The sequence below is a fragment of the Bicyclus anynana genome, chromosome 22 (assembly GCF_947172395.1).
Source record: "Bicyclus anynana chromosome 22, ilBicAnyn1.1, whole genome shotgun sequence".
NCBI lineage: Eukaryota > Metazoa > Arthropoda > Insecta > Lepidoptera > Nymphalidae > Bicyclus > Bicyclus anynana.
This window is the reverse complement of record NC_069104.1, coordinates 12,733,752-12,748,806: the sequence shown is the minus strand read 5'-3', so window position 1 is coordinate 12,748,806 and position 15,055 is coordinate 12,733,752. Positions and strand designations below refer to the sequence as shown.

Genomic DNA, 15,055 nt, shown 5'->3' with positions numbered 1-15,055 from the left:
TAGGTTGTTAATAACTAAACCAAATTAGTGAATAGTCTAGCAGATCAACGCAGCAAAGTATATAACAATCAATGATATTTTATACTAGAGATACGGCACTAGCGCATCAAAACTCAGGCGGATAATTGATAAAAGATAATTTCATTTAGTCGCTTATTAAACAACGAACGTTATTTAAGCAAGTTGTGTGTTGAGGAAGTGTAAAAACTATATACAGATGAATATATAATTGAATTGAAGACAAAATTGTGGATGTGTGCGCCTCAGTGGAGTCGCTAAATTCGGATGACTTTTTGCGGTGATTTTGTAGGGACGTAACCTATTTAAAGTAAAAAATTATCATTGATAACAATGCTATACACTACAAAATAAGTAGAAAGCATCGAACCCAGGTCCTCGCTCTCCCTCGCCAGCTGACACAGCACGTTCTCCACCAGCAGCAGCAGAAGCACCCGCACTGCTTTCCCGCCAAAAGCGTCCGCCATTTTGTTTACACGAGCGCCGCCATTCCGTGTCACACCGATTGTTACACTATTTCTACTGATGCGCTCATTTTTGAGTTATCTGAAACAATAATATAAATATTAAATATATTATTATTTAAAAGATAATATATTTTGAAGAAGTGGATTTAAAAAAAACACAAAGGTTCAGCACAGCCTATATTCACAGATTTTTATCAGAACAATTTAATAACTAGACAGTTATTTGTTATTAACTGTCGTTGTTTATTAAGACAATTAACGACCTTTATTCGTCTCAGTTTTGACGCACTAGTGACATATCTAACAGTACAAAATCTTTGAACATGATACTCCGTTCGAACCACATAACTTTGTGCTAAACTTTAGTCCGTACTTTGGATACTTTTGTGAAGTGAACTCTTGCGAAATCTCTATTATGGTCTCGCCCTATTTATGCGATTTTTGGTAACCCAGAAGTTACAAACTATTTAGATAATGGCTTTGTCTTTTGAGATTGTAGGTATTAAGTATCTTTAACATTATCAATACGCAAAATATGTTATAAAAAATGTAAATGTCTGTTTGTGTTTTAAAATTTGAGTCAAAATAACTATGTTTTCGAAAGAATATGATATATGGTAATAAATACCCATATGACATGGTACATATTAGTATTTTTTTTTTCAAAATCCAAGGGTTTTGCACACCTATTTCATATTTATTTTACCTTGAAAACTCCATGAGTTTAATTTGAATTACTCATATCATAAAAATCTAGCATTTCCACTTTTATTACTATTAGTGTATAGTATAAAATAGTATGTTTTATTTTTTCATGACATCCGGTACCAATTAGGTACTAAATCAAATTACGATCTAAGGTATACTTATGTGACTTAGTAATTTTACTTGAACAAAAAAACTTTCTTTTTATTTACTTATTAGATGTTACTCAGATATCGTCCGATCATATAGTAATATTATAAAGCTAAAGAGTTTGTTTGTTTGAACGCGCTAATCTTAGGAACTACTGGTCCGATTTGAAAATTTTTTTCAGTGTTAGATGGCCCATTCATCGAGGAAGGCTAAAGGCTTTATATTATACCCGTATTCTTACGGGAACAAGAACCACGCGTGTGAAACCGCGCGGCGTCAGCTGGTACCTTAATATTATCTAGTGTTTATCGAATTATTCACGTGATTTCATCGTGAAAAGATGAACCAATACATCTTTTATAAAAAAGTAAAATAAGGTAAGTGTTTGACTCAAAATGTCTTAAAAAGTATTCACAAGTATTGATATTTAGTTTGATTACTTATTTGAATATTTTATTTTAATCGGATGTGGTAAATTATCTCATTCTACAATATCTTTATTCGCTAGCTCAGACCAATTATAGAAGGACCAGTATCGCACCCATATTCACAAACGAAATTTTCTGTTATTTTCTAAGGAAAACGAGCTTAGATTTGGTATATATCTTTTACTAAACTATAAGTTTTTGCCCGTTTTTTACATTATTCAACTACACAAAAATGTATTTTTACGGAGCTATTTAACCGACGAGCACGATTACAACTATGAAACATCGATGCTATAGAGACAGTTTTTATAATCGTATTAGATCGTTGATCATAAACTTTGACAGAAAATTAACGTATAGCGAGGCAGGTCCTATACAATAGTTGGTCTGAGTTCGATAGGTACTAAAATAGAATGGCAGTATCAAAAGAGTAGTATATTGTCGTCCCTAGCTACGGAACCCTCAACGTAACTGTAAGATTAGTTCGAGCATAAAAGTACAGTCAACAACACAACATGAGTATTTGCATGTATCAGCAACGCAAATACGCCGCAAGCTTGCGTCTGACACAACACTCTGTCCCGGCCACTTACCGCACAATGATGTTACTTTAACACTCAACTATTACGTGTTTATAGACCAGGAGTCCGTGGAACGTTTTTACAATTGATATAGAATACTATCAAGTTAATTTTCCGTGAATAGCTTAATTTTGATGAGACGCTCAACTTTTATTTACGATATTTCTTGATTCTAGTAGCTAACTGGGTTACCAAGTAATGAACATTTCTGAGCGTCGGAATGAGATAATGTACTTACCAAGCAATTTGTAGGACATTATGGCTGTTAAGTTGTATATCTAATAATTAAGCCACAGTTAGAAAACAGCTGGATAGTAACAACCTTTAACCCTAGATAACTAAACTATATTTGTAGATACATAATAACTTAACTTTCGTCAGGCTGACTACGTAGTAAAAAACGCGTAAAAATTATCTAAAGTATTTATTAAAGATATTTAATTTCTTAAAATGCACACAACTGAAAAGTTGGAGGTGCATGCCCCGGACCGGATTCGAACCCACACCCTCCGGAATCGGAAGCAGAGGTCATATCCACTGGGCTATCACAGCTACAAACAGCTACATTTTTTAAGAAATTAAATATCACGTGTCTCAATCGGTGAAGGAAAACATCGTGAGGAAACCTGCATACGAGAGAATTATCTCAATTCTCTGCGTGTGTGAAGTCTGCCAATCCGCATTGGGCCAGCGTGGTCTCCTCTCATTCTGAGAGGAGACTCGAGCTCAGCAGTGAGCCGAATATGGGTTGATGACGTATTTATTAAAGATAGAAACAGGTTACATTAAATTTAAGTTTTGTTTGGCCTAACCCCTCTCATTCTGAGAGGAGACTCGAGCTCAGCAGTGAGCCGAATATGGGTTGATGACGTATTTATTAAAGATAGAAACAGGTTACATTAAATTTAAGTTTTGTTTAGTAAGACCTAATTTAAAACATTTAACAATAAATCATTATTCATACATTGTTAAGGCCTACTTAAGATGCGGGTAGAAGTGAACCCTGTACTGAACTTTTGTGACAATTTATTGGCTTGTTACAAACATTGTTACTTATTTTGAACTTTCTTGAAAATATTTTTGTTGCAGCATTATAACTACGAGTTTCTTTTTAAAAGAATAATAGACATGGCTTCCAACATAACATAATATATAAAGTAAAGTTAAAAACATATGTCAATGTATATGCGTAATGCATTCTGTTTGTTTTATATGTAATTTCTTATTGTTAATTCCCATTTTTTTTTTTAATAAATAAATATACTTAAACAATACACATCACTATCTAGCCCCAAAGTAAGCATACAGAATAGCTTGTGTTATGGGTGCTAAGATAGTTGATATTATAATATTAATATACAATTATATACTACATATAAATACTTATATAATGTATAAATACACACAGACACTGGAAAACACTCATGCTCATCACACAAATATTTTCCAGTTGTGGGAATCGAACCCACGGCCGTGGATGCAGAAAGCAGGGTCACTACCCACTGCGCCACGCGGCCGTCTGAATAGACAGGCCGTCGCGGTTGCAGAATAAACAGGAGTTTCAGGGACAGACTATATCCCCATATTCTAATGGGAACGAAAACTACGCGGGTGAAACCGCGGGCGTCTGCTAATCTCGTAACATAGGCTTATAGTTAGCGACATCTAGCGACTTTTCGGCACACTAAGGCATCCGGGGAGAGTGGGGAGAGATTAACGCGGCGCGCGATGTATGGTAATGCGTCCTATCACTGGTCGACAGAAGCGGTTTATTTGCATTGTATTGAATACCGAGCGAAAGGGCGCGGTCTGTGTGACAGCGGATACATTCTTGTTTTTTCACCAGATTGCGGAATGAATTTTATGTATATTGTTTAGTAATAACTAAAGGCTGAGCCGTGATAAGCCCAGTGATCTATGCCGCCGATTCCGGACGGCGTAGGTTCAAATCCGGCCCGGGGCATGCACCTCTAACTTTTCAGTAGTGTGCATTTTAAGAAATTAAATATCTCGTGTCTCAAACGGCGAAGGAAAATATCGTGAGGAAACCTGCATACCAGAGAATTTTCTTAATTCTCTGCGTGTGTGAAGTCTGCCAATCCGCATTGGGCGAGCGTGATGGACTATTGGCCTAACCTCTCACATTCTGAGAGGAGACTCGAGCTCAGCAGTGAGCCGTTGATAATGATGTCAGATGAAAGGCTGAAGTTACTCGTGCGGTAACGCATATTCTTGTAATTCAGACGATTACGGGAAGAATGAAATTATTTTATTTTTCAGGTAATACGAGTAGTTAGTTAGAAATTATGTAGTCTGAATTACAAGAATATAAAATTTATCCAGAAACAGTATAAATAAAATAAATTAATTCGCAAAGTCTCGATTTAATCTTGGCCTGCATGTATGTTTGTCTGTTTGTCCAGACTAATCTGTCCAAGGACGGGACCGAATTTAAATACTACTACTTTTCCCGGTAAACATCCCAAGAAATTTGTAAAAACTGAATTTCACACGGACAAAGTCGAGGACGTCCACTAGTAATATTGTGGAAATGTAAATATTTCACCGGCTAATCCCCTCGCGAGCACATTAACGTTTTATTGACAAATAAAATGGCGGCAGATCGGTGGCAACTTTTACTACATATTTTAATGGCGGACCGATACGCTATTAAATCGATTTTCATGTTTTAGGCATCGTAAGATGAACATTTCTTGCACTATAAAAATACTGTAATACTAATTTATTAGTAAGACGCCCTCAGCTCGTTTTTGTGGAATTGGGTTTTTTGGGATACCATTTTTATTGAAATACTAGCTGACGCCGCGCGGTTTCACCCGCGTGGTTCCCGTTCCCGTAGGAATACGGGAATAATATATAGCCTATAGCCTTCCTCGATTAATGGGCTATCTAACACTGAAAGAATTTTTCGAATCGGACCAGTAGATCCTGAGATTAGCGCGTTCAATCAAACAAACGAAGAAACTCTTCAGATTTATAATATTAGTATAGACTAGCAGACAACCCGCGGTTTCACCAGCGTATGTTCCCATGTTCATGCGAATACGGGGACAAAATATAGCCATACACTCACAAATAAAGTGGCTTTCTACTTGTATAAATAATTTCAATATCGGTTTTGTAGATCCAGAGAGTATACCTCCCTAAGACACATCAGTCCTAACTCCATAATTGGCTACCATATCAATGGTAAGAACTGACAAACTTTAAGCCTTCCTAAAATGAGCTAAGTCTAGCTATTGCAGGCTAGCTATTATCATTATCATTATCAACCCATATACGGCTCACTGCTGAGCTCGAGTCTCCTCTTAGAATGAGAAGGGTTAGGCAAATAGTCCACCACGCTATGCGGATTGGCAGACTTTACACACTCAGAGAGTTACGAAAATTCTCTGGTATGCAGGTTTCCTCATGATGTTTGTCTTCATCGTTTGAAACACGTGATATTTAATTTCTGAAAATACACACAACTGAAAAATTGGAGGTGCATGCCCCAGATTGGATTCGAACCTGGGCTACCACGGCTTTCCGGCATTATATTTGTAAAAACCTTAAACTAACTAACATTATCATTAATGGTCGTTAATGAATTTAACATAATCATTGTAATAAAAATTGCCCGCCAACCCGCATTGGGGTAGCGTGGTGGGTCTCAGCTCCATAATATCCCTTCTCCTGTACGGATTGAGGCCTGGTCTTGTAGTAGGTTAAACTGATAATGATGAATTTGTTTTTCATAGATACACTGAAAAAACATACCTCCCCCTTTCGGGTAAATATGATCGTAAAAGTCACAACGTATGAGTTGCGGGCGGGGAGAGGGACGCGCGGGGGGAGGGGTTTATGACCAATAAAACATTACCGCTGCCCATCGGGGATTATCGGCTTAACCATTTATCTTGCGACATTCTAATTACACTTAATAAAATGATAATATTAATCGTTATTACGAAATTCAATGAGCTTAATTTGTCCTGGCTTATATTTCACTAGCAACATCACCCGGTTTCGTCAGCATGGTCCTGTTCTTTATCTGTGATGTTTATGAGTGACTAGCGGAGGCCCGCGACTACGTCCGCGTAAAATTCAATTTTTCAAAAATCCCGCGGGAACCATGCATTTTACCGGGATGAAAAGTAGCCTATGTGTTAATCCAGAGTAAAATCTATTACCATTTCAAATTTCAGCTAAATCCCTTCAGTAGCCGCAGCGTAAAAGAAGAACATACTTACACACTTACACACTTCCACACTTTCACACTTACACACAAACTTTCGCCTTTATAATATTAGTGTGATTAGTATGAAGTGTGATAGTGTGAAGTGTGATAATGTAGGATTCAAATAGAAAAGAAATTTTTCAAATCGGTGCAGTAGTTTAGTCCAGAGCTAATTTAATGCAAACAAACAATCAAATCTTTCCTTTGTATATTAATAGCACCCAGGATGCCAACAAGGCAATTAAAAACCTACCCAATATAAAATTAAATAAATCTATCTAACGGTGGTTTGAAACTTCGAGTTAAAGTATATTTTTCAAAAAATTATGTTTTAATATGACACAAAATTTAAATAAAATATGATTTCCAAAAACGCCATTAACTCAACCACGCCCTTATCTCGTGTCGTAACCTCAGACAATTCATACGTTGCATTGCGAGTGTACCAAATAACACACATCGCTATTGAAAATGCGATTTCATTTTAACACTCAAAGCTGGAGACATACTTTCCACATACTAGCTGAATTATAAGCATAAGTTGGAGCCTTATTAGCTTAAAGGCTATTTAGTCATAAATTTGCAAATAAAATATCTTGTCTTGTGCGTAGTATAGGGAATAAACTTATTTATAAATATGTACAGCCAACGGATAACATATAATAATTTATTTAAACAATTTAGCTAAACAATTGATTTATAAAAACGCATTTTATTTTACAAAATTAATCAACATTAAAATTAAATACACCATTTTAAAGCACACATTTTCTAGAAAATTGTAATATACTGAAACTATGCTAATATTTTAAAGCTTATGAGTTTGTTTGTTTGTTTGAACGCGCTAATCTCAGGAACTACTGGTCCGATTTGAAAAATTCTGCCAGTGTTAGAAAGCCCATTTATCGAGGAAGGCTATAGGCTATATATTATCTCCATATACCTACGGGAACGGGAACCACGAGGGTGAAACCGCGCGGCGTCAGCTAGTATTCAATAAAATTATTAAAAATTTCTAAACAAAACAAAAACAAATTTGTATATTACCAATTTACCAAGCACAACAGATTCAATAACTAAACATATATGATGCCCTGCGGTACGCTCAGTACAGCGTTTAATTTAATTTTCAGCATAAAAGCCTTTTCACGGTTCGCTTTACTTATTTCTTTTTTGTACATCATAAAAACACCCGCTGGAGGATTCCAATTTAACCGCAATAATACTCTGCTGTGACGTTTATTAGGCTCAAATACCGTGTTCATTATTACCAAAAATAATAAGGGTCGGCCTGTTTTAACGCGGGAATTTCGGCACCTTGTGTCGCCGCACACGACAGCCACAATTGCCGCCACAAGAAGCAAGAAGGGGCCACAAAAGTAGCGCAAGCGCGCGACAGCCACTTATGACCGGTGGTTGACACTTGCGGTTGGTGGCTGCTATAGTGCCCGCCACGAGATATTGTGTTTTTGAAGTTAGCAACAAAGGACTGCGCAATTAATTTTACAAAATTAATCAACTTTACAATTAATGAATCAATAACGATGCAACCGGCGGGGAGCCAACAAAAATTATGAAAATTAGAAGATTTTTTTTTTAATTCTTTACAAGTTAGCTCTTGACTACAATCTCACCTGATGATGCAGTGATGATGCAGTCTAAGATTGAAGCGTGCTAACTTGTAAGGAATAGGATGAAAATCCACACTCCTTTCGGTTTCTACTCGGCATCGTACCGGAACGCTTAATCGCTTGGCGGTACGTCTTTGGCGGTAGGGTGGTAACTATCCATGATCGAAGCCTCCCACCAGCGAGACCTGGACCAATTAAGAAAACCTCAATCGTCCCAGCTGGGGATCGAACCCAGGACCTCCGTCTTGTAAATCCACTGCGCCACGGAGGCCGTTAAAATATGCCGGTAACGGCGTTTTGTGGTTGTGCCCGGTGGCTCGTGTGAGGGAAACCTAAGGGTTCCATCGTGCTCATATTCATAAAGAATTATAGAAGGTTAAGATTCTTCTTCTTAACTTCAGTAAGTCTAAAATGCGCACTACGACATAATTGTCGCGAAGAGAAAAATACATAGTCGACTAAAATCGAAGAACCGGAATTTTGAAATATTGAGGAGTTGTTAATACATTGTCACGCATCGGAATGTAGGTAAATCTAATAGGGTATATATACTAATATCATAAAAGCGAAAGTTTGTTACTCTTTAACGCCGCACAGATTTGGAATGGAAATAGATTTTACTCTGGATTAACACATAGGTTTCTTTTTATCACAGAAAAATCCATGGTTCTCGAGGGATTTGTGAAAAACATTACACCTATATTCAGATGTGATGTTAGACTAGAGATCAAACAACGAATTGATGGCGTTATGTGCTTTCCGGCACGAAAAGTAAGCAGAATGTGTTAATAATGCCTCTTCAAGCATTTTGCCAAACCATGGACAGGCTTTTTTGACTCAATTTTGGTCAGGTTTGATCAGCAGGCTGATTATGTATCTCGACGTATCACTTCTAACTGTGTAACGCAAAGCTAAATTGAACACTAGAGTGTTTTTGCAATTCCGATTATGTAAGACAAAAGACAGCCACAATGCCTAGTGATATCGTTCTAGGCGCAAAATTTTATCGACATTATGCGACTAAATAAAATACACCCTTTCCCGGTACTACTTACTACGGGTGCGGCATACTTTTGCACATATACGCATTATACTTGATTTTGCTGTTTGTCTGTGGTGAAGTGAAGTGCCATAGTTTCTTTGTTGGTAAACAAAGCCGTATTAAAATATTAATAAAAAAATTGGTTTCGTTGGATCAAAGTACTTGCTACTGCTAGTTTTTTGTTTTCAATAGAAGTAATTAATAAATCATTTTATCGTATACATTTTTATTAGTGTTAATAGTTAATTTATCAAAGTAAACGGCCACTTTTACATAAAACATTATCTACACGAAAGTTCTTCAAAGTTTTATCGTCTGCCTATGATTAATTTAATGGTCGTTGTGATAATATGTAAAGTATATTGTATAGTGTTTTGTTTATTAAAGTTCATCGCTTGCAACTAAAGATGTCCGGGAAACTCAATGATCGCCTTGGCTTGGATCAAACTTGGCGATGGGTTGTTTTGGAGGGCCTTTGGAAAGTCAGGCTACTAAATAAACCTTCCGTGTTCGCGTCTGCCAGTAGCGTTGTGTAAGTTATCACATATCTATATTCTATATTATTATTTTAAAGAGGATGAGAGGAAATTTTTGATATTGTAGGGGGTAATCTCTGGATCTACTAAACCGATTTCGAAAATTCTTTCACCAATAGAAACTCACATAACTTGCGAGTGTAATAGGCTATATTTTATCCCTGTAGTCCCAAGAGAGTGAGAACTATGCAGCTGGAACTGTCGAGCATCAGATAGTAATTATATTCAATTGAAATTCATGATTTTCTATTATAAGTTTAACATAATACTTGGTTTTGTGACTAGCATATTGCATTAACAAGCCTTTTTAAACCACAACTATACCTGCACCATGTAACCTTTAAGTTCTAAGCATTAAGTACAAGACAAATAATCAAAATCAAACTTTGTCTCATTATGCAGATGTATTAGAATTGTTTGTATTTGTAGGTGTTTGTTTTAGTTACATTAAGGCTAAATATAAAATCCTACCTTGATTAGTAATTTTTTTATGATGATTGAGGCTAGCCACTTAAAATAATTAATTCAAATTTCAATTACAATATATAGTTAAGTTAAATCCTACAAGTATATGTATCTCCTACAAAACTGGATAAAATATAAGGCAAATCAAAAAACAAAAGAGCTCAGTTTAATCCCATAAAAGCCCAGTTGCTGCAGAGTATAGACTAGAGGGTTTGCCAGGGATATAGGTCCATAAGCACAGCAATAGCCCAGTGGATGTAACCTCTGCCTCAGATTCCAGAGGGTGTGGGTTTGTATCCAGTCCGGGGCATGCAGCTCCAACTTTTCAGTTGTGTACATTTTAAGATATTAAATATCACATGTATCAAATGGTGAAGGAAAACATCGTGAGGAAACCTGCATACCAGATAATTCTCTTAATTCTCTGCTTATCTGAAGTCTGCTAATCCGCTTTGGGTCAGAGTGGTGGACTATTGGTCTAATCATGAATGAATGAATAGTATTACCTAATCCAGTGTATGTAATTCTTAATGATAATAATTGCTAATTCAAATAATAATTTGTACTTTATATTTTCTTTTATTATGTACATGTTCAGCTTAATAAATATTGCACATTTTGATTTGTTAAATATCATCATTTTGATTTGTTAAATATCACATATAATGAATATTGTTATCATTTACAATAATGTATTGTTTATGATAACAATATTCATTAACCTGAAACTAAAGGATCACAAACATTCTTCGTCTGAAAAGAAGCTCAACATAAATACAACAAAGTATTATTTTTGTTATCACCATCTCACAGAAATATATTGTAGAACCAAGTAATATACCTGAGGTATAAATATATCAATTAACCCCCCCCCCTAGATTTGTCATTTATATAAACTCTTAATCAAGATATAATACATAGGCCATTTCTTATCTCAATATTCCCACAGGAATGAGATCTACTTAAAGAAACAGGGGGCATATGTAGTTCATGTAATTAAAAAAATATTTTCTACATTTCAGATCAACATGAAGATGTGGGCTCTAAACTTTGAGTGCCAGGGACTGACTATGGAAGTCTCCATGTCGCTGGTCTCCATTGAGGTGCAAAACACCTTGAAAAAATTGGTGATTCTGAATCCTTCATCTCTATGAACGATTCATGAAGAAAGAATTAAACAAACATTTAATGAACAGATTTTTTATAAGATTATTATCAATAATGACATTGCATATGAGAGAAAATTGTCAAATATAATTTCATTTTAATTTAATATAGTTAATTATGACATCACTGTATATAAAGAATATGATTATTATCATTTGGTTAATTTCAGTATTACATAGTATTAGATAAAAATTTTATTGTAAAATTGCACATCAAAATATGTTTTATTATCTATTATTAGGAGGAAATATTATTTAACTATTATTATTATCCCTAATAGCCCAGTGAATGTGACCTTTGCCTCCAATTCCGGAGGGTGTTGGTTCGAACCCGTTCCGGGGCACGCACCTCCAACTTTTCAGTTGTGTGTATTTTAAGAAACTAAATATCACGTGTCTCAAACAGTGAAGGAAAACATCGTGAGGAAACCTGCATACCAGAGAATTCTCTTAATTCTCTGCATATGTGATGTCTGCCAATGTAATCCAAATATGCTGGCCCATATTCAGCTCCTGTCAGAATGAGAGGGGTTAGGCATTGGCCTTCCCTTACCTTATCAGCCGATAGACGTCCACTGCTGGACATAGGCCTCTTACATGGACCTCCAAGCACAACGATCTTGAGCCGCGAACATCCAACCAACCGACCAACCACGCTTTCCAGTGCGGGGTCTCCCGAGTGCGGGTAGGCACTAACCCCTCTTACTGGGGGAGACTCGAGCTCAGCAGTGAGCCGAATATGTGTTTATAATGATGATGATGATGATGATGATGATTATTTAAGTAATTGTAAAAGAAAAAATTTAATACTACATTATATCTATACAATTCAATAATTTTAAGAACAAAACATGTACCTACCACATTGTAGGAAATAAATAAATAATGATTTGATTAAAAACAATGTTGTTTAATGTTAAGCAGGTAGGGCCAGGTAGTTAAAGTAGATACTCTATATTTGTGTAACATCTATTACTTAAAAATAAAAAATATATTTACTTGTGTATTTTTTATTCAGACTTGATATATTGTTGTTGACAAATTTTGTTATAATATACAGGAAGAAATTTTTTCAAGTACGGATATTTTTATATTTTGTACATAAACAAAATTTAATGAACACGTATTTTCTCTTTTTTTTTTAACTCAACAATAACAAAGTTATCGTTAGCTAAAGTTTAAACATTTAAACAGAATTTGAGGGTCACCCTATCGCTGTACTAAGTAATAGCACAGTAATAGGCAACTACAAAATCAGCTGGTAGGTACTAGGTTAGCGAGCGCCCGCGCCGAGGGCCGTTGACCTTTCTACGTTTATTTTTGTACCTATTATTTTTTATAATAATTAAAGGTCGTCACTTTTGAGTTGAGTATCGATTTTCCCTTCATACTTTATTGGGCTTAGAACCATCAATAATGCGTAGTAATAATAAAAATTATAAACTTTCGATTGGAATAATGAAATACAAATGATGATTATTATTACGCAAACTTTTGCATTAAAGGATGATTCGACTTAAATGCGCAAGCGACGGCAGATTGTCTGTCACTGGTCGCCCATCGGCAATTCGGCAGGCGTCCTCAGGGATTTTTCGATCCCCTCACCCCTGCCACCCCCGTCAGCCGAAGCCGAAGCGATATGACTACTGCCGGTATTTCTTTGTCGGCGTCTTACAAAGTGCCGCCAGCAGTTGTGCAGTTTGTTTGGGAATGTGTCCATTATTTTGTTATTTCTGAGACATAAATTGAAAAAAAAAATTACATAAAATGTATCGAACTGTTTGTAGATTTATGTTCTATTAATGATACAGAACCACGAAAAAAAATGTCCGCACTAAAGTCCGAATCACCCTGTATATCTTTCATTCTTTAGTTTAATTTAATCAAGAAACGACCCTACTTACACATATAGGTACCCCCTCTAACAAAAATAGACTGAAGTATAGGTAAATATTTAACAAAAATGTAAATTAAAAATTAATTATAGATTAATTAAAAACATGACTACAATTTCAATTATCAACTTTAATAATTTGCTTCAAAATAAAAACACATACGCGTGGCGCAGTAAGTAGTGCTCCTGCATCCACGGTCATGGGTTCGATTCCCACACCTGGAAAATATTTGTGTGAAGAGCATGGGTTTTTTCCAGTGTGTGTGTATTTATACATTATATAAGTATTTATAGGTAGTATATAAATGTAAATGAATATTATAATATCAACTATCTTAGTACCCACAACACAAGGATTACTGTTTTCTGTATCCAGCCCTTGATCTAACAGCCAAGTGAAAGCTTCTTTAGGTGTTGGTTGAAACATTGTTAAGCTCTTCACTTCTTCAAAATTATTAGTGATTCTCCTAGAAAAATAAATCATAATGTAGGTATACATGGTACTGCCCAACAAGTTCTTATAAAGTAGGTATATAATATACTGACCTGTGATAAGTCTCCTCCTTCGGCTGCATAGCTTGAGGGTTTAGGAAACCAGAGTTCATGGTTTTGGAGTGAGGAAACATTTTACAATATGCACCCAACTACAAGGCTCCACTGTATTTCTGACACAGCAATGTTGTCCATATCTTCATGGGATCTAGGAGCAGCTCCCAAGATGGGGTCATCATGCAAACATTGGTCACCTGAAAGAATTGAAGTGTGTATTGCAATGTATTATGTATTTTGCCTACATAAAAGTAACAGTTTCATAATTTAGATTTGGATCCTGTAGTTTCATTAACTGACAGTTATACCTAAGCAACAGCTTACCTAACAACCAACAGCGGTCCCTATTGGGCAGGTTTTCCTCAAGTGGTCTTATTGCACTGGTTCCATATGTACAAGTCATAAGATGCACCACCAAATTGAGCATCCACTATGTTATTATTAGATTGGCATCACATATCTGAAATATTAATTGACAATATATAAATAAGTTAATGTTTAAATAAAAGGAGGTACCATGCTTTTATTCAATTCTAATTGTTAGCCTCCTAGTAGCTCTTGGCTTGTAGGCCGAACTATTGTCACATGGGTGCAATCAATCCGCCCTAATACCCGGGCAATCCAAATTTTTTCATAAATCTGTAAGTAGATGTTAATCTAGATTAAGCACCTGGGTATATGTCTATTTACAGTAACATCCTGTGATATGAATAAGCACTCTGTGTATTATTTATTAATCTCAATCAATAATCAATCTCATTTTGCAAATAAGTTTTTATGCAAAATTCAGTGTGGTAGTGAACATAAATTAGTTGAGTCTTAGAAAAAAAAAACTAAAAATATAATGAATAGGTTATGTTAGTTTCATACTGAGCTATAAGTTAGTTTCATACTTACTTATTTATAATGATTTTGTGTTTAATGCAAAGGGAACTTAACACATTTTTTTTAAACAGCTGGGGTATTCAGGAGCGTCAGCGACTTCATGTAGGCATTTGCTAAAAGATGCCTTAGCCATCACAAAGCCATTTGTATGATCCATTGGCATAAAAGTTTAAAGCTGCCAAGACCTGTAAATAATATTCAATGGTTTAATTTAGGTTCTTAGGATGACAGTGACCGATCTTTAGATAATATTATTTGTTTCTTACAATCTAACACAAATACTACTGGACTGATTATA

General features: G+C 35.6%; 1 protein-coding gene and 1 long non-coding RNA gene across 2 annotated transcripts in view; one reads left to right on the top strand and one right to left on the bottom strand.

Moving 5' to 3' along the window:
• LOC112049667 (hemicentin-2-like) overlaps nucleotides 1–15,055 on the bottom strand; it is a 172,016-nt gene that overhangs the window by 147,665 nt on the left and 9,296 nt on the right. Inside the window, exon 2 of the mRNA XM_024087653.2 lies at nucleotides 389–564. Within this exon, the coding sequence (XP_023943421.1) occupies nucleotides 389–485 (97 nt within the window). The 5' untranslated portion in view covers nucleotides 486–564. The remainder of the gene's footprint in view (nucleotides 1–388; nucleotides 565–15,055) is intronic.
• On the top strand, nucleotides 9,081–12,427 carry LOC128199350 (uncharacterized). Its single transcript, XR_008252000.1, has 2 exons — nucleotides 9,081–9,794; nucleotides 11,286–12,427. It is a non-coding gene; the product is annotated as an uncharacterized LOC128199350 (long non-coding RNA).